Source organism: Pseudopipra pipra, chromosome 3, assembly GCF_036250125.1.
Source record: "Pseudopipra pipra isolate bDixPip1 chromosome 3, bDixPip1.hap1, whole genome shotgun sequence".
Lineage (NCBI taxonomy): Eukaryota > Metazoa > Chordata > Aves > Passeriformes > Pipridae > Pseudopipra > Pseudopipra pipra.
The window spans coordinates 37,857,939-37,885,486 of NC_087551.1; the positions used below are offsets into that span (position 1 = coordinate 37,857,939).

The 27,548-nt window shown below is 35.4% G+C and overlaps 1 protein-coding gene across 18 annotated transcripts in view; it reads left to right on the plus strand.

The window, feature by feature from the left end:
* Positions 1-27,548, plus strand: part of RGS7 (regulator of G protein signaling 7) — a 265,193-nt gene that overhangs the window by 144,938 nt on the left and 92,707 nt on the right. For all 18 annotated transcript variants that reach the window (XM_064648708.1, XM_064648720.1, XM_064648709.1 and 15 more), the window contains one exon: positions 17,611-17,661. In XM_064648708.1, the coding sequence (XP_064504778.1) occupies positions 17,611-17,661 (51 nt within the window). The remainder of the gene's footprint in view (positions 1-17,610; positions 17,662-27,548) is intronic.

Sequence of the window (27,548 nt, forward strand, 5' to 3'; positions counted from 1 at the left end):
TTTGAAAATTTAAATTTCCTTCCAATTATATGTGTTTTAGAACAGAACAGATAACACAATAAATATTGAGGTTAGAGAGTGAAATGGCAATTTACACCTTTACATATTGGATCTATTTTAGATCAAATCAAATTGTTCTTCTGAGAAGTAGACTCCACTTTAAGGGGTTTGTGTCAAATATTCTTGGATCCTTTGTTATAAAAGATGAGATAAAATCTCTAATTCAGTGTATTTGGAATGTTCTTCTGGCATATCTCTTAGACTCTGGGTATTCAGTCCACTCCATCAAACTTAGACATCAGTGTGTGCTGAGTCTCTATGCTCAGTTTATTACTAGTCAAGCCAAGATAGAAACTGTCTGTATTATCTGTACTCAAAAATGGACTCCTGATGTGCAGGTAGATGTAGCGACAGATGTAGAAGTCTAAGAATAAGAGAAGTAAATCAAATATCATTTGAATGACAATTTACGATCATCTGTACAAGACACCAGTTACGGATGCAGATAATTATTTTTTGTAAATATTGAAGTGTCATTTTTGATTTAGCAAGGGAATTACTCGATTTAATTGCTGGTTCCTATAATGGGTGATCCAAACAGGACATTTAATTTACAGGAAAATAGCAAAAAAAAAAGAAAAAGGGAGACTGCACAGATTACAAGCAACTATTCTTACATTTTTTGTTAGCTACAGCAACCATATAAACAGGTAGAATATATAGCAAAAAGAAAAATGGACTATATTAGTTGTATTATTTGCAGTAGGTGTCCTCAGTCAGCTGAAACTCTTCTCAAATCAACATATCTGTCAAATAAAGAGGAGATTAGAGTCCTGTGTCTCAGATCTAATAAAGATTTGTATCAGCATTGGAGACCTTTGGAACTAACTTTTCTATTATTTTGGGAAGGAAGTCATTCTTCTTGCTGCCATAATTTAAAAAATAACACATGTTCTTCTTCTTTGATTAGTATTGACTTTGTAAGAAAGAAAAATAAAAGAAAAGGAATAAAAAATATTCTACCTCAAATCCAAAAATGCTTTTTTTTTGCTGAGTATTAATATTTCCAATATGAGATTTTTCTATTGTTAAATGAACCCTGTAACTGTACTATTAATAAAATGAATAGATTAATTTGAAAGATACATATACACAAAAGAATACATTTTACAGAAAGAAAAACTTTAGTAAAATCGTACAGATTTGACTAGATCTTTCTTTACTCAGAATATAACTAAATCGCTGAACTGAACATATACCTCAGCACTGATACACGAAGTAGGTGTCTCAGCAGCTATTAAAAAGCAATCTAGTTTTTATTATTATAGGTAAACAGTTGGAAACTACTAGTGGACAACACATGAGACAGCACCCAGCAAAGTCAGAGAAAACCAAGGAACAAATCACCCACCCCTGTCATCAGGACCCCTGCTGCTGTGTTTGAGAGATGAGAGTCCTGTGCCTGCTCCTGCTGCTGCCAGAAGCTGGGGGCCTTCAAGTGGGTACTTAATGGAGCTGCCAGCAGCTAAAGATCAGGACTTGGAATCCCCAGAGTACTCTTGGCTAGCACTCTACTGTGTGCTCTTGTTTAAAACAGACTCCCCCTGTGGCTGGGTTAGAAGCCCAGTTAGTGGTGTCTGGAATCTAACAAAATGTGGATGTACCCATTAGGATCTGGGATTTTGCCTTGGGTTGCCAAAGCTGTTTACTCTTTATCTGCAAGATTCTTCTCTACGGTTTCCAGTTGCAGGTATCTATGAACAGTGTCAAGCCTAGCATAAAATGGCACAAATTGTCATTTAATGACCATTTGCAACTGGAAAATAAGCCTGTTTTTGCAAACCAATTTCTGTAGAATACAGCAGACAGTGTATTTAGCACTTTGAAAAACGTAAAGAACATGGTAGGAATGAAAGTGCTAGGAAAGAGTGATTAATATTATATACATGCTATATTTTTATCTGGCAGATACTAGGGTGATATATGATTATAGCAGAACAAAACCCGAGAAAAAGGAAGTTAAGCTCTTCTCATTGCTCAAGTGTGCAGTTTATATTCCCCCTTCAACTGCTTAAGTAACACCAAAAAAGAAAAACCTGGTGAATCAATGCAATTACAGTAACTTTTGCATAAAGTAGAATCAAAAGTTTATATATCAGGAGAGTATTTGACATCAGTAAATGAAGACTAGTGGGTGCAAACTAGTCAGCTCTGTTTCATCAATACAAAATAAGTCAAACATTACTAGTCAAATTTCTTCCTTAAGAAAACAAATCCAGAAATGTGGGGTTTTTTTATTTAAAGAGTGATATAATTAAGCAATAAGAGAGAGAAAAAGGTGTTAGTGTGAGATAATATATAACTCAAGGGCATTTTCACCTGGGAAACATGCTATCTTGCAATACTATTACTTTTAGAGTGTTTTATTGTGATTCCGAAAATGGCATCCCTCATAGAGGAAAGAATAAAGAATTAGCTACACAAGGCTGCAACAAGCTGTCCATAACTGGTTACATTTAAGACAGAACCCGTTAACGTCAAAGGATACATTAACAAGAAGAAAATGAGCTATGGGAGAGCGGAACTTGAAACGAATGCTATGTAATATGAGTATATATTCATTTGCAGCACGTTAACTCTAGAAGTGTAGTATTGTGATTTATGAATGGTATTCTCCAATTTAGTGCTCCCACTTAAACCATGCTGCTGCTCGCTTCCCCTTACCTCCTCCCCTGTGTGGGTGGCTGGAGAGAAGAATTGGAGGCACAAAAGGTTATCATGGGTTAAGATAAGAACAATTTACTGGAAACAGCAAAGAGACAAGAAAACAAACAGTAACAGCAACAATATTAATAACAAAAGTGTATGAAAGAGGGAGTGGTTCACATGCAAGAATGCGAACTGCAGAGCTTGTGATCTGACCACAGCCATGCCACCCTGATCACCAGAGAGCTCTTCCTTCCCTGCAAAATCTTACAAGCTACTATACAAAAGAAAGCCTAACAAGTGTCTTAAAATCTCTTTCAGTTAAGGAATACATGGGATAAAATATGAAGGATTAAAACAAAATAGAACACTAACATTAATTAAAAATTGCACCAAACCCCATGTATCTTATGCCCTGCCATTAATGCAAATGATATGAAGAGTTTTCATATGAAATAAAATCAAGAACAAGCCTGATATGGTTGGAAGCCCTCCCTATCCATGCATCCTGTTAAACATTGACCTTTATCTGTATGTTGTGTGGCTTTTATAAAGAAATAGACAAAGACCCCTTCATTATTAAAGAAGTACTTGCAATAGCTAGTTCAGCACTCTAAAAATCAGTAAATTATTAAGGCTGAATCTTCTCATGTGAAGTAAAATAAAAAATTGCCTCTCGTTATTTAATTACGTTTATTTAATATCTTGAATATTGTATTCCTAAATGCACCAAAAATGCCCCAAAAAAACTAGTGCTGTCTAAGGCATACTAGCATAACCTATGGCTTATAAGTGAGGCTTGAATATAAGTCTCTTGGATTTTTTGTCGTTGGCTACCCATTCTCTCTTTGTGGCAGCAGGCTATCCATTTGGCCTCTCTGACTGCTACCGTAGTTATGAAGTGAACTGTGTATTCACTTTGTCCCAGTAGTACTAGGTGACTCAATGTTGCTAGAATTCTTTCACATACTATGGTGCAAATTGTAATTCAATTAAATTATTTTCTCTAATTCTTTGCTGGTCACTTTGTAAGTTTCACATCTTTAGAAGATAACACTCACTTTAGATAGTGCATATCTGTGACAAACTGAGCATCGTTGTTTCCCTTGCTGAAAAGATTTTTTTGATCAGTGATCATATTTCTGTGAAATCATTTCCCTTGTGCCGTATATAGGTAACCAGGCTTGATGGAGGTGACCGCATCAGTCAAAACCAAGACAACAGGTCCTTCAAATAGGATGTCCCTCAATAACCTTGTCCTACTTGTTTGTGCATACCCACTTATTTCTCTTTTTGCGTTGTTTTCAGCATAGTTACCTAACTGGTATCTAAGACACTTCGTGTCTGCTGCCCCAGAGACCTGTCCTCCCTCAGCTTCCCTGCACAGAGAGAGGAGGGAGCACAGCTGCTAGACAGTTCTGATTTTTACATATGTGACTTGAGTTACTAGCATTTGTCTAGGTTTCCTTGTGAAGGCATCAAACAAAGGAAGTGTTTTTGATGAAGGGAGGGAATATTATCATGTTACTAATGCCTCTGGTAAAATAAACATGTTTCATGCCAAAATACCCTGAATGTTTCATCTTTGTACATAAAGATGTGAGATGTCCATTTTAGACCACAGCTGCTTCAGTTCACATAGCACAGGAAGCTACTTGAGATAATCATGACACCTTCCTAAACAATATGAAGAGTTTTTACATATCCGTTTCACCTGCCAGGTGCAAAGATGCAATTGAGTATAAAAATCTACAGTATTGTATAGAGAAGTTTTTTATGTTAGAAGTAAATACCTCTAGATGGTAATAGTTTTACTAAAATTTTGCATAGTTACTGACCTTAGAAAGAGTAAAGAAATAGAGTTTAGGTTTCTTTAGCACTTGAAATTGAAGTTTGTTTGCCATAAGTCTCAGCATATGTCATGGCTGAGAAGAATTTGAGCCATATTTCAGTATTTTTGTCAACCACTTCCTGAAACTTTTGAAACATTTTTACTGACCATAATGGAGTTACTTTGGATTTTTCCATTGCAACTGAAACAGAGAATGGTTTTATAATATTCCCTTTGATTTCACAGTCAATAAATAGAAATTACTTCTAAGCATAGCTCCAGAGTTAAAAATATGCTTGAAATTAAAGCTTAAAAGGACATGATCAAAACTGCCAAAATACTAATTCACTCTTACTCTTCTTTTAGAAAAAAAAAATCTTTTAGAAATGAAATTCCAGATACTTTCCAAATGTTTTCATCCCCACTGTATATAACTCACTGTCTGGAAATTTATATAGTGGTTACAGGAGCTGTGATTTTTCAAATATATTTTACAAATGGTATTTGCTATATAAAATTGCAAAAAGTGTTAGCTTTTCAAGGCTCATCTGTTTTCTTTACTACATGGTAGGAGGAGAGATGACTCATCATCAACAGAGAGGCAATATATGAGATAAGCGGAGCTATCACTGCTATAGTTATAGTGTTTATATTGCACAATAAGAATATCTATGAATTTAGTTTATGTTAAAATGGAAATAGCATGTTATTAAAGATATACGGTTGACTATAAATTTCGACTCATTCTGATAATCATTGACAAAGTAACACCTTAAGAGAAAAAGGCAGATGTGATTGCCCTTTATTCTCTTCTTATTTTGTCTCTATTGTCTAAAACTATCAATTGACTTTCTATGAGTGCTCACTGTAGCAGATCCTATGGCACTGTCCTCTGGTCTTGTCAAAGAGATTATGGAATCATAGCATAATGAGGAACATCCATCTTAGTTCTGTACAAGCCTTCTACATCTACTTAACTTAAAAGAATTATCCATTAAGAGCCTTTCTGATGCTATATGTGGCAAATCAGTTTTCTGCTGGGAAATGTTTTCACAGCCACACTCTTTCAAGAGAATTTTTTTGACTTTGCCCTTATCAGGAAGTACTGAAATACTGCATTTTTGTTTTATTGTTTTAATATTATACTTCCATTAGAAGCTGTCATATGAGTCAGAAAGATGAAGCTGAAAAATTCTGTTTGTTTTATGCTAAAAAAAAAAAGGTTTTGCCCCTGTTGAATCACATATTTTGATAGCATTAAAGGAAAGTATTTTTTAATTTTTCAGTTTGTGCAAAGCTTTGATGTTTGGTGTTGAGGTTCCACTTCATATCAAAATGAAGTTTGAGGGCCTCAGAATTTGCTGCAAGGTAAGAAACGCTGGTGTCTCATGAGTTCGGTTATGACTAATGTAGCATCTTCTCAAGGATGCACTTTTGACTGGGGAAGCTCAGAGAATAACAGAAGTCAGGGCTTTATTGAGCAACCACAGAATATGATCAACACAGAAAATATTCATTATTTAGTTAAATTGTCACATCAGAAATACTGATCGTAAGATACTTAGTAGAAGAACTTACCATTCCAGTGTGTTTGAATAGCAATTTGTATAAGATGCTGCCCATACTAAAATTACTGAATGATTTCTGCAACATGAAACAGCAGAATAACTTCCACCTCTGCCAGATCTTCCTTCACTGATATGCTTGGTTTGGTGATCATCTTCTCTACTAAGTTTAGAGTACAGCAAATTTAGGCAGCACTAAAGGATTACACGATTGTATTTGCTTTATATGTAGCAATAGTTACTTGTGGGTGCTTCTGTACTTAGAGCTGTAATTTTCCTGTTTTCTCAGTGCACATGTATTCTTGCTTGATAAAAAACTTGTCTGCCTTTGTTAGCTTACTTGCTAAAAAGAAGAAAACACTAACTAGCAAGGATATCTTTCATAATGGAAGCTAAATGGTAATTTTAAACATGTGAGAAGGAAAAAATGCTGAAATTTAAAGTATATTAACAGTAGTGAAAACTTGTTGCTTTCTTTCCTTGAGTGATAGTCATTTCTAGAAGCATAACATGGGAAGGGAACCTCATTATATTAGTAAGAAACGTGGACATCAGTTTTAAACTTGAATCTATAGATATTTTTTATATACTCACCTAAACCATTATACAATCATTTTCTTAAAAAAAACCCCAAAAATTAGAAGCGTGGAAATATATTCCAACCGCGATTGCTTAAAGCCACGGAATGGTTGTGTTCCCGAAATGGTAATGGTTGAAGACATACTCTCTGCAAAGCCAGTAGAAGACGAGTGTAGTGAATTTTTGATGAACAAAGTCTCCTAACATTTCCTGGCTGGTTTGAATTGCTCTGTGATTGTGGGCTGCATAACAAATAGACTGGTCCTCCTTCACCTGAGACCAGAATGTTTCACTGACTGTTAACGTGGCACAAAGCAAACCACTGGAAGCATTTGCTAGCCCAAAAACTTTACAAAGTAGTTTCAAATCATAGTTACAAATCGTTGCTGTGAATGCCATGCAGTGGGCTCCGCTGAGTCTGTGGAAGGGATCAACACTGCCAGTTTGGCAGCAGTAAAGGCAGCAACAGGGTATCTATGAGGAAACAAAGAAGGTTATGTGTAAGCATGAGCCTGTATTCCCATCCATTGGACAGTATTTGTTGAAAACAGTGCTATGGCCGACATTTATCTGTATATTGGTATTAGACAGGAGCCCAGTTTTATGCAGGGTCAGTTAGAACTAGCATAATAGAAAGGAGGACTAAGACAGCCTAGTATATACTTAGTTTCTTAGTATAAACCTTCCTCATGCAAAGTGAAGCAGAAATTGGAAGGGGATAAACTACTTGTCTTCCCTCCTTATGACCTGTATCCATCATGTTTTGCATCAAGGAAATCTCTCACCAGTCCTATTACCACTACTCCCTTTCTCCTGTATTTTGGAGAGGAGAGTGGTGCCGTTCCCAGGCTATCAAACCTACTGCCATAACCAGGCTATTTGCTAGTCCAGGCACAAGCACCGTTTGCTGTTTTTCACCAACTTCTTGTCTGACAATATGGTAACAGGAGAATTGTATTAATTGCTGGTGCCAGATCAAACAGGATATATTTATTTCACTGACATATCTTTATTCTCTCCTGGGCCTCAACATAGGGCTTGTCTGCTTTTACCTTCCACTAATAAACAGCAGTCCTGGTACTGAATATCTGTTTACTTTATATTTCTTTACTGATCCTGCCTTTATTTTCTAAAGAGAGGGTATATTATCTGTTCCTGAGTCTGCAATCAATGGTTAAGGAAGAAATGATGGCCATCAATAATTTTATATAAAATATGTACAGGTTCTTATGGAGACACCAAAATCCAAATAAATGGAAAGAAGAGGGACAGAACTGGTTTGGATAGGGGGTATGTGAAGAGTTATGCATACGTTTCCTCATCGAGGGTGATTTTACATCTTGATACTATTTATTCTTACTCTGACAATGTCAACAGCAGAGACGCAACAAGTGCTAAAAGTAGTATTCATGTCACTGCATACTCTTAGGCAACTGTATGAACTTCATTTTTCTCTGCATTTGTGAAAAAGGAAAAAAATAATGAGCTACGTCCTCATTTTCACACAGAGCTTTTGTACTCACAAGTTTAAGTCATAAAAGACCCGTCCTGTGTTCACAGTAAGACACCATCAGTTCTTAGCCGTTTTATCTGAAAGAAATAAAACATTGAAATGTACAGTAAAATAACAGGACAAATAGAATCCAGACTCCAGGACATGCACTATTATGAGTGAGAGAGTGAGTGAGTGAGTGAGTGAGTGACTTACATGTTGATCTTTTCAAAATGCATCTCTGTCCTCTAAACCCCAAATCCACCACGCAGCATGGGGAACTATTATATTTACTGGTGAAATAAATACCAAAGCTCACATCACGGGCTACTGGTCCAGCATTGTTCAGGATAATGTCTTTTTTATCATTCTTCTACTTGATAATGGATGGCTGAAAACTGCTCTCTCCAACTTTTTCACGTAAACTTACAAGTGCTTCCCATGAGCCAGTGGATTATCAGTGAGCCAGTGTATCAAATGGTAGCTCTGAACATAATGAATGTGAGGGTAGGGATGGAAGAAAATAGGACGTTTTTGCAGAGATTGTTTCTTTGTCCAAGTTCCAGGAGACATTCCTAAGATGGAGACATTAGTGATGTCTCTATGGTCACTGCCTGATACTGATGGAAAGCAAAGTACTTTGCTTCTAAGACATATTTGATTGATGTGGTACCAAGTTACTTGTCAAAGCAGAAAAGTTGCTTTTGAATTCTTATAAAAATGTCACAGACAAAAAGCCAATACTGGCTGCAGGGCTGCAAATAATATCTTACAAATGCTGATGTGAATGTCCCTAGGGAAACACAACAGTGAGGGAATGAACTTAGTAAACTTAAGCATATAGAAATTTATTGTCTCTAAGTTTTACTTCTTGGTTTGCTAAATTTATTGTGACTGATGGGAGCATAATCTATGAAATGACTGGCATATACACTCACTTTTATGAGCATGTACCATACTTCAATTTTCAAAATTTGAGATAGAAATATGGTACTTATTATGGATGGTATGATTAAGTTTATTTTTAACCCAAGAGCAGTTGATTGCATCTTAAAGTGGTAATTCGTGTCTATCTCAATTTTTGATAAATCTCCATTGATGGATAAATCATGTTAGAGAATTTCAAATGTCAACAGAATTTATATTTCAATGAATACTTGGGAATTATGCTCAACAGCTAAAACATTTTGCCTTTATTGTGACAAGGGGCTTGAGGTGCATATGTAAAGTACTACCATGAGAAGAACCATGAGATTTGTATGTCTTTTAGAACTGACCAAGTCGTATCTGTTTCAGATAGTTGTGCAGCACAATTATTGACATTTAGAATAAACTAATTCATAATCTCTGAATAGTGATGAAAAACTGCAAATGCAAAATATGCTGAATTTGGTGCAAGTACTGAGGTTGGAGCAAAGGTCAGTTTTGTTTCTAACACAGTTCATTCCATACTATATGATGTAAGTGATTTTTTTTATGCCAAGCAACTGAGCATAATAAAGTCTTGAAACAATCCCATATTTTGGTAAAAGCTGAATGGGATTAGATTTTCAGTCAGACTAATGCTCCAAAGTATAGGTACTTGCAATTTGAATAACTTAATTTCTTTTCCCTTTTGAAAATGTAGCCCTGCAGCAGATCTTTGAAGTGTAAACTCTAAGACATAGCAGTATTAAAATAATCATGGATCTGGAAGAAATAGCACAAAAACATCCAGCACAGCTTAATCAAAAATAGAAATTCATTTGAACTTTCTGTGGTCTATTGAATATTAAAACATTTCATATTTCAAATAGAAAAAAAAAAAGAAGCCTTGAGCGAAGTTCTGATCATAGTTACTGACATTTCTGGTGTAACGCTTGAATATTAGGATTAAAGTTGAAAGTTTCTACTCAGCTTCAACAAACTTTCTTGTATCTTATATTTTGTATTTATTACTATTAGCTGAAAAATAGCTGACCTGTACTAGAGACCATAGAACAATGGGAACAAAAACTAAAAACCCCAGATGACTACTTTGGCCAAACAAAGTATTTTTATTTTGCAATTTCTTGGCATTTTGGAATGAAATTCATGTTTTGGTACTTTCTGTTATAGCCTGTGTTCCCATGCTGGGTTGTATCTCTGAAGATAAGTATTCTGTGAAACTGCTGTGTTGTAGAATTTTTTTATTGGAGTTTCCCATTGGAGATGTTTCTGTATGTGTGAGAATGGCTGGGTAATAGCAAATTCTTGGGAAACTTTTGGTTCAGGAGCTTTTGCAGAGCATCACGTTATGCTGTTGTACTTAACATCACTAAATCTTTCTGAAGGATGTATTTTAGTCAAAACAACTAAATTAAACAGCTTGGGTTATTCAGGAAATCTGCGCTTATCAAAGGGGATTTTTTTTGGACATCAATTTTCAGAACCTTAAGCAAAGAGAACAGCAAGAGCATGAGTCACTGAAAGAGTGTTTTGAAATAGCAACAGTGGAAAAACCCGTTTTCAAACCAACTGTATAAATTAACTACTATTGTGTAGGAACACTTTGTGAGAAAGTGCGTTGACATTGTTACTGGGCAAATGTCAAAACTGCAAGTCACTGTGTCACCACTGACTTTCTTCGTGGAGTAAAAATCACAAGTCAAGTCTTGTATTATAATATATTTATTCCTGTTAACCCTGAATTAGTACTTCAGGATTTTCCCCTTTGAAAATCTTCCATGAATGTTAAGTGTCTAGCAGAAATTACATTGCTGCCTCACTTCCTTCCATTACCATCTGTGTGTGGGTGTCTTTGGGGGGCAGTATGGCAAGAATTAGAAGCAGCATTTCAGAAGGGAAATATAGTATTTCTTAGTGATATTAAAGTGGAAATATGAAAAAAACATCATTACTTGAAGCATGGTGAGGAGTCTCATAAAGCTTTTTTGTTGAACTCGGAGGGTATTTGGTTTTACACACTATTTTCAAACTGCTGATATAAAAAAAATAAGAAAGCAAAAATATTTGTTGTGGCAGAGAAAATCTCAGGCAGCTTTTACTGTGTTGAAAATATTATCAAAGTGCTACGTTCAAACACTTACTGGTATGTGTATGAGAGAAAGAACATACTATGCTTAACAATCTACCTGTTTTCTGTACAAAGTTTTCAGGAAGATAGGTGAAATATCTAGTAGATCTAAAAAGAAAGTTAGGTGAACTATTTATGGCAAGTAGCAAATTTTTCCCACAAGAATATGTTGTCAGTTTTCCTGAAATAATCTTGGATCAATTTTTCAGAGTGAAAGTTCAAGATAGTTAAGACAACAGTGATGTTACTGTGTCCCTTTTACACGTTATTTCAGGAACCAGAGGTCAAACTTGGTATTCGAGTCACTTATCCATTTCCTTCTTTTCTTGAGGGAGGCTGTACTGGATTTTCATACTACTTAATTTTTATAAACAACATCACTCTTGTCTTGCAAATGTTTAGCATGGAGCAATGTTCTTCAGCAAGATGCTAAACTTTAGTGCTTAATATAAGAGCCTTGGGATTACAGGGGTCTCATCTGTGGTTACTGGTGTGTTGCCAATTATGCACAGCTAGTGTCATCTGTAAAACAGTCACTTGTGGCTGTGGAGGAGATCTAAGTAGAAGATGTCTTTTGGGAAGCTTTAAAGATAAACGTTGCTGGAATGGAACAGCAGTTCCTTTTGCTGGAGAAGACAGAGACCTGTGTAGATTGGCACTCTTAAATTAAAGAGCGGGCAGAGATACACAACCATGTTTAATTATCCTTTTAGTTTTTATCTGAACCAGATTTCTGCTCTGAAGCTTGGTTATGAGACAGGGTATGACTGCAGGATTTACATTACTGTAATTTGTTGGTCAGCATCACTGAGTGATTTCTTATAGGTGTGGAAGTGATTTTTACATTTTTTTATTAGCTCTTTCATAATATGGAAGTAGCTGAATTTTCCTCTCTGAAGCAGAAAGTCTTCAAAGTATCAAGCAATACATGGTTCTTCACAAGCTTAGGCTAGCCAGAATTACGGATCCTTTCTGCCCTTCTAGGTTTGAGTATTTCTGAGGACTGGTTACAGCATGGAATGAAAGAGTCCAGCTCAAAAGGAGTAGGATGATTCATTTGAGGGTTTTATTTATGTAAAATTCCTGTATCCACTTTCACCTGGGGAAAAAAGAGTATATTGCAGCTTATATTGTTTTAAAACTAGAAAACTGTAATTTTGTGCTTGAGTAGTTTCATTAAAATATGTCATAATCCCTGTACTCTTACTATTATTCAGAAGAGATTTTTAAACCTGCAGCTGGGTACAAGCTTCCTTGAGTTGCAAGGGCACTCAAACAAATGCATGGTCCACCTCCAATTGTAATAAGTCAAAAGAGTAAGTTTATAATTTGTTTTCGTCAGTAATTTTAAAAAGCAAGTGGCAGATACATGCATGCAGAATTCAAGCACAAATTGTGCTTCTCAGAGAAAGAAAAGAAATTGTAAAATATCAATGCTGATATGACAGTGGCAATATATGCTATGGTTTATCATGAAAACTTCAAGGAGAATGCAGATCATCTTGTCCCATTCACCAGTGAAAGCCCTTTCTCAAAGAGTCCTACTTTCATTTAGAAAAAAATCTTTGTGCAAAACCAGCTAGTGGTGAGAACCTAACAGGCCACTGGCCTTTACAATCGCCCTGCCCATCTGATCCAGTTTCTGTGTTTCCAGTATCTGAATCAGTGGTGAGAAATTAAATTGCACATTATATTTTTTTTCAGTCATGACCAAGGATTTTGAAGTGTGTGTCAGAGGCTAAACTTAATTTCCTGATGTATCACCGTGAAGTAATGTGACAAAGTGGTGGTGTTGAAGACTGAGGTTAAAATGACACAATTCCCTCCTCTTCCAATATATGAAAGAAAAGAGAAACAAGGGAAATGCAGTACTATTTTCTTAGTAATTTAACTAATAGTCTTGTTGTCTTAAATTTAGACACTGAAAATTTCTAGAGTAATGTTATTAAGTTTTCCATACTGTGAGCTGCCCTGCAAAAAGTTCTCCAGATTCTCAAGGCCAGGTGGTGGTGGCTGAAGGTGAGCCAGCCGAGCAGGAGGCTCCCCTAAGGGAGCTCTCAGATGATCCACTGCTGCTTTTCAGGGAACAAGCATGCACCCAACATACCCAGCTGCCCAGCTTCCACAGTGCAGGGCAAACATCACAATGACTTCTGTTGCTCTTGAGAGCTCAGATGGCAAAAGTCTTGATTTTCAACAGCAAAATCCTCTCTTGTGGTATCAGTAACACAGAAGAGTTTACTGTGTCACTTTCTCTCTTCATCATCTGTAAATATTCTGAGGTTTAAAGTAAAAAAAAGAATAGGTTTTAGTTACTAAAACAAGATGTTAACAGTAACAGACTATTTTTTTGCAAGGTTGAACCTGTCTCTCTATGAAGTAAGAAATCATTGGGTTAAGTTTCTCAGTGGTCTCATGGTTTGTGATTCTGATTAATAAAATATACTTTCTTGCAACTGTGTCTTCTTCAGCTAACTATGTTTTTGAATTTTGAAAAAGATAGGGCATTTCAAATTTTGCTTTTCTTCTGCAGTACTACCATTAAATCTTTTTTTTTTTTTTTGGTCATGGCCCATGCAAAAATTGGATCTATAATTCCCATGATATTTTCTATAGATCAGAACCAGCACCTTTTGGAAATGTACTCTATAAGGACTTGTTTAAAATAAGGTGTTTGTTCTTGAAAGCTAACTTTAGCGTTGCCCTGGCCTTTACAACTTTGACTTAGAAATTAGCATTTCAGAGTTCAGAGAACATGCTTTCCTCAAAAATATTTTCTTAAGATGCTGTGATGGCTTCAGCAACTGCTGGTTTGGGCCATTTCATTTAAAATTAATCACTTGTGGAGTTTTCAGCAAGTACATTTCACAAAGGACATACTTGAGTCTTATTTGTTTGTGTATGAAAGTAGACGTACTTTTGCCTATTTCTTTAAAGGAGTTGAAAGTCTGTTTTATTTTTGAACTTGAGTAAGTTCTTGTGAATTTTACTGCCTTTATCTGGGTAGGTGCTGACATTTAAGGAATCTCACTGTTGGCTTTCAGGCTCTGTGTCTAAAAAAAACCCCATTTTCAAAGGTTTTCTGCTTGTGCTAGCTTTAATTTATTATTACAAGTTATCACTTTGCCTTGTCCAGTGCTATTTGATTAAAAAATTTGTATGAAAATTGAAGCTTCTTCTGGGATTTCAAAATTCAGTTGGCAATTTGACTTCTGCACCCTACAGATTTAATAGCCAGCTTGCCTTTTAGCTTCTTACTAGAAGTGAGGCAGGGAAACCTGGAGAACTTACCTTGAGAATCTGCATTGAAAATGTTATTACTGGGGCTTTGTTGTCACACATTAAACAGTATAAAAAAATGAATATCTGACACAACCAACATTTTCTACTTTGGATTGCTGAAGTTTTCCTTTCCAGAAGAGTCCAATACCGAGGTAGTGGCTCCATGAAATTTATATCATCTGATGAGATTGTCTCTATGATGGATTCCTGGCAATAAGACAGATTCAGGTTTGAAAGTTAAAGATTTTTCATCCTATAAGTGTTAGGGTTTTTTTACAAATAATGAAGTTTATAGTCTTGAATCATAATTCCTATAGATGTGAAGTGTGGTATATGAAAAATGACATGAATTTACTGATCACCAGGTTTTTCAAAGCTAGGACTCATGGGAACTATTGTTTTCCTGTTTTCACCTGTATTGATACTTGCTTTTCTTCCCCTAAGATAAGAAAATAGAATAATAGTTTTGCTTTTAGAAACACATTTGCATAAGTAATAAATCTTAGAAAAGGGCACAGGAATGATTGAATGAAACCATCTTGTTGATTAGACATTAAAAGTAGTAGCTAAAAGAACACCCAGCAAGCTTTACAAGATAATACCTTTATTATTCTTTTAGGACTAGTTTTGGCCCCAAAATCTCCCAAAGAAATATGAACTGCTAAATTTTTCCCTTGTGATATGACCAATTACTTTCAACTTTGTTTTACTTAAAGAGCCTTCACACTAAAAGGAGAGTGTTCATGTTGATGCTTATTAATCTGGGCTTTTGTCATTAAAGTCATGCATCTGAAATCATCAGCGTTTGAATAAAATAGCTGGCTTAAGGTGCTGTTCAGGCTTTCAAGTGCCAGGGGAGTGTAAAATGTGAATAGAGCAGCAATGAACTTTCAGAATCAGGTGGTGCAGTTGTTATGAAACCCCACTTCCCACTATTAGTTATAATAGCCATAAGACAGTGCAACATATGGAGGCGAAATTTCTGATATGTAGACCATGTATGCAAATGTGATGCCAGGAGCTGAGGACTGAGGAATATGGCATGTCACTGTAGGAGAGTTTTCAAAAGAAGCAAAAAGGAAAGAAGTATTTGAAGGTGAGATAAATAGAATAGGAAATTTTTTCCTATATGGTACCTCAGAGATTTGAAGGAAGACAAAGTTAAGAATCAGTATTCAGAGGTGTCATGATGTTTTTCTAATTTTTTTCTCTGATCTTTGAAGATTTAGGAAAATATTTAGGGCTCACTAACTTATCTAGTCAGCTGACATAAAAATATAGCTTTGTTTGGAACTGCATCATTAAGTCCATGAAGTTTTGTCTTACACTAAGCTAAAATTCTTCCTTCAGCGTTGGCCTTGTAAAGTTCATATGTATAAATAAGGGACTGAAATTGTATTTATAAAAATACATAAAAATAGAATAAAAGTAGAGTATTTTGAGGTAGGAATATCCATCTGAAACATTTCGTACTCCTCCAACAGCATGCAAATGTAAATTGCCTCATTTAAGGAATAAAGCCATGTAAATGCTATGAGAAATGGTGCCTCTGGAGTTTAATAACTATCAAAATTTAGACATGTAACATAGTAATGAAAATGTCTGCTCTGGAGATGGTTGTAAAATCTACACAGATTTTCACTGCTATGTGATCAATTTAGTAATGCATACACACACAATTATGATATTATCAACAAGGCTTTGTAAAATACATGATAAAGCTATTCACTATGTGTAATAAAAAAAAAAGGCTACAGAACTATATTCTTTAAAATTAAGAAAGCAAGGAGAAGTAAATTTCCTTTCTTCTCTGAAATGCCTTTTTAAAGTATCATTTTCATTGCCTTAGGAAAACCAAAGGAAATGCACTATGCAAAGTACAGAAAGAAATTTGAATCTAGGAAGAGACAGGGGAAATATGCTCCATATTCTAATGTTATGTATTATTGTATATTCAAGAGATTTTATTGTTTTGATTTAGTTTATATTTGTGGAAGTTTTGTAGATTTTTATGATTGTTTTAAATTTAAGGTTTATGAAAGAATTTCATTATTATGTTTGCTGGGAAATGGCTGAGCATCATAAATATTGATTCTATAAGGAAATATTACATGACATGTCTCTCTATTACACTGCTTGTCTGAACTGGAGCCATTATGAAACACAAAAAACATGCATGTAACATCTCATCAGTGTTTCACTACATTTTCCCTTTAAGACAATTTTGTTATTTAAAGTTGTTAAATCATGAATGTAGGGGGTTTTTTTTCATCTGCAGCACTGCTTCATAATTTATTTTGTAATTCGTGCTCTCAATGGGTGAAGTTCAACTGTAGCTTTCAATCTGAAAAACAAGGCTTGTGACATAAAGTGAGAAGTGTGTGCCTCTACATGCCCAAGAGGAGCAGATGGATTAGGAATTAGGAGGTGAGCTTTGAAGGGTACTCAGTACAAAAAGCAGCAAGAAATTTGGTATGAAAGGTGTTAAGAAGTGAGCAACAGCATTGGACCTTAAAACAAGACAGGAAATTAGATAGAAAGAAATGGATAGGCAGTAAATGAAGGGATATGGAAAAGGAGAGACAGGATTAGTGAGGGAAGAGCTTAAGCATGAAGGGAAAAATGAATTCTGCCAAGAGCTTAGCCATGAGGTGGAGTTTGATACATTGGTAGTACATGTATGGGTAACTGAATATGCTTTTACTGATAACTCATTTTTAAGGGGTGAAAAACTTCATATTAGCTTTATAAAGTGTTTGTTTTGCTGTGTAAATTTTGCAGCAGTGTAATTTTTAAAATGCAGACTATTATCATATATGTAATTTTTAAAATGCAGACTATTATTATACACTTAGTGCACTTCTATTACTTTTTCTAAATCTTAGCCTAAAGAAAGAATGAGTGCTATGTTTCTCTGCTAAAGCAAAGCTAAAAAATAGAAGCTAAAATAAAATAAAACTGTCACGGGATTTTTTTCTAGCCAATCTGAACAAAAAGTGTAGATCTCTTCCATGGAAGAACAATATGAATTGCCTCTGGGATCTGAAGAAATTGAAGAGAAAACTTACTAATATAAAAATGCCTGTTGTTTTGTTTCTAGGTTCAGACATTGTTCAATGGTTAACGAAGAACTTATCTATAGAAGACCCAGGTAATTTGTTTTGTTTTCATGTCTGTAAATTCTAATTTGTTTTTTAAATTATTGGCCCTGCCTTCATTTTCTGTTGCAGTGGGGGTGGCCAGGCAGCCTTTGACCAGTATAATTTCAGTAGCAAAACAGACATTATCAAACCTAAGAAACCTTTTCTAAGAATCTGAGAGTTTTGATTATCCATTGTATTGGAGGAGGTGGCAGGAAGAAATATGGTAGACAAGAATGAAAACAACAGTTGCTTTGCTTAGTAGAAAATGCATTCAAGTCTATGAGTAATTTACTCAGTGTCATGCTAAATAGTTCATTAAATACATGCTGTTTTCTTACACAATTTTTCAATATATAAAAAATAAATAATAAAATACATTCTTGTGTTGTTACCGAATGCTAATCTTAAATTTGGACACTTTTATGGCATCTTAAATGGAAAGTGAAATGGAAATAAAAGTGGTGAGGAAGAACAGTTCATCACTATCCATAATGACAAAAATGTCTTATGTGTATTGGTCCTAGTCCAAACTCAGCTATCTGGAGCTGGCCGAATGCAAATCTTCAGAAAGCAAATAGCCCTAAATGCTTTCTTTGGGTAATGCTCAGAATTGCCAGATAGCAGAGAACCTGACAGATGGTAAGCAAGAGCCATTCACGTGACAAAACTTCTGAAAATGTTCTGTTTTGTAAAATCTTTAGGCATGTGGCTTTTTGTTCCAGTTCTAGAGAACACAATGTAGAATTTCCTGTGGAAAAGCCCTTAATTTCTGTGATCTGTTGTCACCATAATTTGTGTTTCCAGTATCTTCTGTCTGCTTTTAACCAATGTGTCAGGGACTTATTTGGCTGTCTTTTAAAACTGCCTCGTAAGGTTCCATTACAAAGCCCTTGTGAAGCTAAGAAGTTTTGGGATGCAGAAATAAATAATGCCTCAGTTTGCACTGAAAGTTATCATCTCCATCTGATTCTGATATCAACCCTATACTTGTAAGAACAAGATAAAGTAGACCTTGGATCATGTATTTTAAGAGTATATTCTACTCTGTCCAGAAAAATATAAGGATCATTTGCATACCTCATCTACCAGTGCTGTGAACTACTCATGAAAGGAAGGCATGCAAATTGTGATTTAAGGGGTAAGTAGACAGATTCACAGAATCATAGAACAGCCCAGGTTTGAAGGGACCTCAAAAGATCATGTGGTCCAAACTTTCATGGGAAAGTGAGCCTGAATGAGATTATCTAGCACTCTGTCCAGGCTCATCTTGAACGCCTCCAATGATGGGGAGTCCACCACGTCCCTGTGGAGGTTGATTCTTCTCACTGCACAAAAATTCTTTCTTATACCAAGATGAAACCACTTTCTGTGTCTTATCCTCTGCCTTATCTACTGCCCCTTAGCCTCTCAGTGTGGCTCCTTGTGAAGAGAATCTCCATCTTTAAGTACTGCAAAACTTTGGTGAGGTCCCACCCCGAGCCTTCTGTTCTCCAGGATGAAAACACCTGACTCCTTCAGTCAACTTTAATAAAACAGAGAACTAGTAAGAAGGAAGTGACGTTATTGACACTACCATACATGATTTAAAAAAAAAAGTCATATTTGTAGTGCAGGTTTTTCCTTTGTTTTGCACAGGGAATACAACTCCAATACCATTTAAGTGGGAATGAAGTAGTCTGCTTTATGGATAGTGAGAAAACATAAAGCAGAAGAAGGTCTGACAGCAACATTTGCTTTCACTATAAAGCTTTCATCTGGAGACAGCAATTTCCAGTAAAAAATGGTTACAAGTTGGAACTTGTAAACTGCCAGTCAATAAATCCCTGCAAATTTTTCATAAATGGAAAATAATTTTCAGAGGAAGATTTGTAAGAGTTTGGCTTGCTGCAGTAAATCTTCTTCAAGAAAATAAAGTGAAGATGATAGGTGGATTCTGCTAAAGTATACCAAATTTGAAGTTATTTCCATGGAGCAGAGTAGAGCTTGTGCCCAGAATAGCTGGACACAAGGCAATCTACGGTTGCTGTTATATTGTTTGCTTTTCAATATGTACTTAAAAATATTTGTGTTCAGCCTACAACTCATCTGTAAAATTTTGAGTAACAGAAATTGTCTAAGTTATTTTTAATGTGGAAGTTTAATTCAGTCATAAATATATAAGCATGATCTCAACCTGAAAAGAAGCAATTAACTGAGTTTAAGGGCTTGTGGTTTGGCATTTAGATACGTGTTTGTTGAACTGACCATTACAGAGTAAGTGCTGACTCTTCACTGATGGTGCCAATTACTCTTAATGTGGAAAATCTACTCTGTTTTTCTACACTGTGTTTTTGTTTTTTGAAGTGGTAATTAATGACGTGAAATGTAGCAGACTGACCAGACCAGAGACTGAAGTGCTTTTCATCCTTAGTGAGAAACAAAAAGGGTAAATGATCTGATTTAAAGGTATCAGTTCAAATTGCCAAGAGACTAATTCTGTACTTGGTTCTTGCACTGATTTCTTTGATGTCCTTTGGGCAAACACTTGATTTCTCTGTTCCCTAGCTTTCAGCATGCTAATAGTAAATCATGCTGTTGTCTCCCAAAAGAGGAAGAACAGTACCGGTTTTTGAGTCTTTTCATAATGAAATATGTGTTATTCACAAGCATGCATTTTATCGTAAAGTCAGTCCAAGAATAATTTCTATCCAGGTGTCTCAGAAAGCACCTTTAAGAGTAGATAATAGGTTTAGTCATTGTCCTTGTGTTTCTTTACAGTACCTTTACTCCTGAGTGTTGCCTATTTAATTTGCTCATAGCTGCAAAGCCAGTAGGATTTGGCTGGAGGCACTTCATTATTGGATAGTTGCTCTAGCAGAGCCACAGTACTACAGCCAGCTCCAGAATGCACAACCTTTGCATTCAGACTGCCTTGCTCCAGATCATTTAGGCAGTTTCTTGAAGTAGTTTGCTACTGCTCTTGGACATCAAGAATTACACTGAAGTCAAAAATACCTATGACTAAATCTAATTTTAAAAGTTATAAAACAAGACTGTACCTTGACATAGACACCCTCGTGTGTTTTTCAACTTCAGTTCTTGCCAATAATCTTTTCACTTAACTAGTGTAACTAGTTTGTAACTAGATGCCCGCCATCAGCCACGTAAACTGTGTTCACTGATGTAGTGCAATAAGAAGGGAGGACTCAGTAGCACATCATCTGTTTATGTTTCTTCAGTTTTCCCTCCTTTGCTTCGTAGTAAAATCTCTCTCCAGCAGTTCCCATACTAATAATGACCTTGATAACACACAGTACTTGCTTGAAAGAGTTAGAAGAAAAAATCAGGGTTTTTATTTGAGTTTGTGAAAACATACTTGAAAAATTGTTCTGCTTTAAGTTATTTCTGCCCTTTCCGCATACATATGCAGTAAGGTAGCAGCAAAGAGCAGTAGCCAGACAAGATGTTCTAAACAATTGCCATCTGGGAGACACCACCAGACAGCTGCAAGCAAAGGGTAGGTACTTCCAGAGTTTGCTAACAGAGAAAAGAGTCTCTTATGAAAAGGAAGAAAGAAGGGAATGGAAAGGTCATACTTACCTTTGCAGTCTTTGCATTAATCAAAATTTGTGGAAGAGTAGAATGCATCAGCTTAACTGACCAAAAAAACCAAAAAAGCCAATAAAAGTAATTTATATTGCCTGTACACATACTATAATCCTCACAATGGGAAGCCAGGGACACCAAGACACTCATTTTTCATATGCCTAATAGAAACTCAGGCACACTTTGTTCGATATGCAAACTTCATGAACCTTCGCCAAGTCTAGTGTAAATAGCTTCCTTACTTTCTTCTACTGGGTAAATTTGATCTGAACTTGTCAGGTCCTGTAACATTTAAATGGAATAATAACTTCAATTTCAGATGAACTAAAAGAAACAAAAACAAAATTCTGCTTCATGATGGAAAATGTCAAAATTTACAGGCACTACTTTAGTACTAATAGTATTAATGTTGTGATACTCATGCAAAAAATGTATGGGTCAAATTTCCTTTAATTATGTGTAGCATAGGTGATACTTACCTGTGTGTGGCAATCTGTGGACTTCTAGCCACTGTTAAGGTTTCAGGAGTGCAGTGGTAAATGTTCACATGAAGAGGTTATTTTATTTGCCTAAAACCTTTAGACAGATTTTGGACATGGTGAACAGAGGTGTAATGCCTGTACAATTCAACTGTGACACGATAAATCAGATTTAGTGGTTTCCTGTTTTTCCACTGAAGCTTTTTCCAGTTTAGTGTAATCTATTACCATGTGTAGACTGCATGTGTTAGAAGTGTTTCCCAAGAGCACACAGTGCAGCAGGGCCAGCCTGGAGTAAGCTGTTGTGCCAGTACTATTTGAACATTTATGTAATCACTCTTGAACATGATTAATATGTTCCTAGTTTGGCCATTTTATTTTCTTGCTTATAGCTAGGCGGTAGACTACATCAGTACTCATTTCCAATTTTCTATCAAGGAGCAGTCATGTCTTCTGATGTGTTTAGTAGTGTGGCAGCCAGTTAAAAAATGAACAGTTATTTACACTTACAGGGGACATATAGAATTTGTAGTATTGATGCGAGGAGTTCATGGTATCAGTGGCAAATAGCTTCCTTCACATAGCAGATAGGTCAAACTATTACAATCTGTTCCATCAGGCTAAGCATAAAATTTCTCCTCCCTTATTGTCTTATGGTAGAAATTATTTTACAAGATTCCATATAAAATATTTTTGTTTTTTTCATACTAGCAATTAAGTAATTTTATAAACTTTTACATTACCTGTGAAGTATAAATGAATTGCATCTGTTTAATTTATAAAGCAATGTCCATTTTGGAGTAATAGGTAAAGATGACAAGTATGGAATTTCCTGCCATGTAGCATAACTTGCTGTAAAATGGTAAGAATAAAATGATAGTACTGATATTGGCAGACAAAGTATACATGTTCTGTAACAGTATTTCTGTGACCAACCTGTTTGCTATTGTCAATAGCATATTAATTCAAAATGTATCTCTTTTCGTTCTAATTAGTCTTTCAGCAACCTGGTTTGGTGAAACATGTCCCTGACCATGGCAGCGGGGTTGGAACTAGATGATTTTTAAGGTCTCTTCCAACCCTAACCTTTTTTATAATTCTATGATTTGACTATAACTTGTGTGCCATACACGTTTTCTGTATATAACAGAACTCTATTGATGCTTGCTTTCCTTGGGTTAAAAACAAGTCATTAACTGAGTTTTTGAATTTCATTTTTCTTAATGCTAGCCCTGATTCCATGGTGAAGACTTCAAAAGTATTTTTTTAATAGGAAATAATTCATGCCTTTAATATTAAAGTCTACAAATTCTACTCAGAATTATTTTCAGTAGTAAGCCTAATACCTTCACATGAAATTCACTCCTTCATCCTTTGTTTTAATCATTAAAGGTGAAATTTCCATCTATGCGGAAAGTTGGAGGTTTTATCTTTAATTCCAAAAGATAAAAGATTTAACTTGGTGTCTTCTAAAATAGGATTAGATGTAACATGGCCTTGAAGCTATATCTCAGGCTAAAATCCAAAATTTAGTTTCTAAAAAGTGTCTGATACCCAGTTAGATTTTAAAAGTTTAAACAAACCAACAGTCAACATTTTCTTCACAATTTGGAAGGCAGCATGGACTTTATTTCACTGAAGTCTTTAAGAGTCTTACTGAGTGAAGAGTAAGAAAAATGAACTGAATAGAATAGAAAGTACAGATTAGAAAAATAAGTGTGAAGAAGCCTATTCAGATAAAAAGCCAATGGTAAACCTGTTACCTGATCAAGATGATAGAATCTGAAAATTCACGAAGCATTTATTTCAAGTAATTTCATTGGGAAGAACTTCAAACACTCTGTTACAGCAGTTGAAGGAATGTATTTCATCCTTTCTTTCACGGAACAAAGTAGGCTTTAAGAAATCTAAATTTCACAGTTGAAATCTTTACCCATGAAGTTACCTCAAAGTATACATCTTCATCATAAAGCTCTATATACGTTCTGCTATTCAAAACTGATACTGGTTTCTTCTGAATGATTTATAAAGTCTGGAAAGCTTTATAATTAGTTTTTAGAATCAAGTCCCAAATTGGGCAATTTTTGTTTCTCTAGTTTTCTTTGAAAATTTACCACATTGTTCTTCTGAGGAACCTGGTGTAGCTCCTTTCAGGTATCGTACAAAAACCTTTTCCTCGATACCATCACTCAGAATATGGAAGCAACATTTCAGCATAAGGCAAACATAGGTAAAGTCAGTATTAACTTCCTACTGATGCATCAGATTTTCAAAATAACAGGCTTTGGATCCCAAATCCTGCCAATTCAAAAATATTTTCTATTCCCCATCCTGTCTGCTTGCATTGTAACTCTCCACACTAATAGCAGCATAGTCAGAGATTATAATGTTACTGTCTTTGTTAATAACAACAAAACATATATTTATTGAGCTAGCTAAGGACAACAGTACAAATGAAGACTCCTAGAAAATGTATGCTCTTTTAGGGAGAATTCTGATAACTTTTAGAAATATAGCTCAGTAGTTAGTTGCATAAATTAAATTATAATGACCTTCTTAATAAAATATTTTATCTCATTTCTACTAAAGTTACTAAGAATTTTTGTGCTTTTCTTAGTGTTTGACAGCCTCCTTCTGAACCTTTGGGATCATACCAAGTTTTGGGGGTTTAAGAGGAAGAACATTTACTAATTTCCAATTCACAGTGGCATAATTAATTAAAAACAGCTAAATAACTGTCTAGAGACTTCATTAGATTTCTACTTCCTTGTTTGCCAAAGAACTGCATTATGTAGTAATGGAAAGTGCAAGTAGGTGGAAGTGAGATTTTAAATCTGGACAACTTAATTGAATAAAAGCACTTGAAATCCTATTTCATCTTGCCAACAGCTGCTGCACCTATTTATAGTCAAGTAAACATAAATGTTTTGATATTTACATGTCATATGTAGTATTTGATGACCAGAAGAATAATGTAAGGCCTTCTCTTGATTTTTTTAGTAATTGACCTTAGGAGGGTTTTTAAGTTTTCCACAGCACATTTTTCCATAGAGAAATACTGCTGTCCACATAGAAGGAGTGATTGTTCAAGATCAATTACTGTACAAAGAACATTGCTTGGCATTTCATCTTGGACAGATTAATATTTCCTAGGCATTCTCTCATTTTTTCAATATATTGTTCCCTCTTTTTCTTCCTTTTTTTTCATCTCCTCTCATCGTGTTTTTTTTTTCTTAATCTCCATGGTTCATGCTTCAGTTCTACTGCATAGAATATCCTCTGATCCTCATTTGTTTATGGCTGCTGATTGGATCTAATTCATGTGTTCTTCTCCATTCAGATATTCTCCCTCTAATGTTTCTCCCTTTTTCCAATTTCACTGGTTGCATTCTGCTTTTGCATTCTACTCAAATTTGACAAATTTTCAGAATTTTCATTGTTTGAGTAGCAGGGTGGGTTACAAGAGCCATGTCTACTGTGGTTGTGTAGCTGCAAGACCTCACTTGGCTTCAGAACACTTGGATCCAAAAAATATAAAATATCTAGTGTCAATAGACTTTAATTTTTATGACTGATAAAAAATTACTGTTCTCACTAAAGCTGAAGCTGTAATTAATTTAAAAAAATCCAACCAATAAAAAGACTATTTAGCTCAGTTAGGCATGCAGAAATTATCACAAGTAATTTTCATTTGCTTTTGAAAGTTTGCTTCTTAATTACTTTATGGTAATATTTTATGGAAATACTTCAGGTAAACTGGAAAACTTAACCTTTTAATAACTTTTAAGCTTATTAGAGATGTGAAATATTTGCTTCTTGAAATGGTAGAATTATTTACATCATCAAATAAAACCACTAGCATGAAATTAAAAAAAGCAAAAATATAATAAACAGCCACTATGTCACGGTAACTGTGGGTTAGAATCATAGAATTATTAAGACTGGAAAAAACCTCTAAGATCATTAAATCCAGCTATTGACCATTTGCACCTCCACTAAACCATGTCCCTAAGTGCCACACCTACACATCTCTTAAATACCTCCAGGGATAATGACTCAACACTTCCCTGGCCATCCTTGCCAATGTTTGACGACCCCTTCTGTGAAGAAATTTTTCCTAATACCCAATCTAAATCTCCCTTGGTGCACCTTGAGTGCATTTGCTAATCCTATTGGTTGTTGTCTGGGAGAAGAGACCAACCCCCACCTGGCCACAACCTCTTTTCAGGTAGTTGTAGAGAGCAATAAGGTCCCCTCTGAGCCTCCTTTTCTCCAGGCTAAACTCTCAGCTCCCTCAGCTGCTCCTCATAAGACTTGTGCTCCAGATCTTTCACCAGCTGCACTGCCCTTCTTTGTACACGCTCCAGCACCACAAAGTCCTTCTTGCAGTGAGGGCTTGGAATTTAATATGTGGGTGTGCTTCTGTCTTGTGGTTTGTTTTCTGTTTCTTTCCTAATAATTCATTATTTTCTGTCCAAGATTTGGGCAGACATTTTCACAGAATCTCATACAGCACCTCTAGTTTATCTTGAGCAGCAGCAGTTACTTTGCAGCTACTTATGAGGCATGTGAACCTGGGGAGTGGAGGTTCATATTTGAAATGTTTAACATTTATCAAAATTCTGTTCTATTTGCTGTTGAATTGTCTAGTGAATCAGTACCATGAAGTCCTAGATCTCCTCGCAACTCAGTTTTTGCTTACCTCAGTAATGTTATACTTTCAGCAAATTTTATATCTGATGTAATATCATCATTTACACCCTTCTGTAGATAATTTAGGATGATAATGAACAGTTCAGGAACTACTAGACACAGTTTCTGTGGTTATTCTCCCTTCAGTGTGATAATTGATCTGCTGTGCCTTACCTTTATTCCCACCTTTCTACCTATTGCTTTTCCCATGTTCTGCTTGATACCTTTAGAAGACATTTGGAGGAATCATGCCAAGAGCTCCCTGGGAATCCAAGATAATATGTAACCAGATTTTCATAACCTTATATGTTTACTAATTCCACATAAGAACACTCACAGAGTTGTAAGACATTGTACCCATCAACAAAAGTTACCTTGTGTCTTTCTTTTGCACTTATCTTTATTTTCACTCATTCTAACCTTTATTATAGTTCTTATCATGTTGTCTGTATGGGTGTCAATTGTATTAATTTCTTTTTTCTGGATGTCTTTCTAAAACCTAAGGATATAGTTTCCAGCTTTAAGGTGATTAAATAATAAATTACACACTATGATTAACAGTTTGGCAGTCTAATGTTTAACTTGCCTTAAAAACAGATTGACTATTATGTTGACCCAGCTAGTTGCTTTTCTTCATTTTATCAATTTATTTTAAAGCCTTTGATAGTTTTTGCTGCTGCTGTTTTCATCAGTGCTATCTCTTCCTTCTGCTTTTAGATTCTGCCACTATAGAAGAACTAGGTCACACGTTGAGGCCTCTTCTCTTTTTGTAGAAAAAAAAACACTTATGAAAAGGTTTTCTTTGAGCTATTTTTGCCAGTTAATATCTGTCAGTATGTCTGTATTTTTAATAGCAGAGTTTGTCTGGCTGAACTGATAGTTTTCTACAGTTACCTGTGTAAATCCCATGCAATGGAGCAAAGTGAGCGCTGAGGGTGGGGAGAACAATAAGAACATGGGATGGCATAAAATGGACTTTTGCAACATTGGGAAGTTTGCCCTCATCCTTCATTTTGATGACTACAATGTACTATATTTTACTTACCAGTCAAAGAAATTAACTATAAATAATGGACAAAGAGAACTCTTTAAAGGTGATCCTGTTTGTAATAACTGCCTTGGGGTTTTTTGTGTACGTG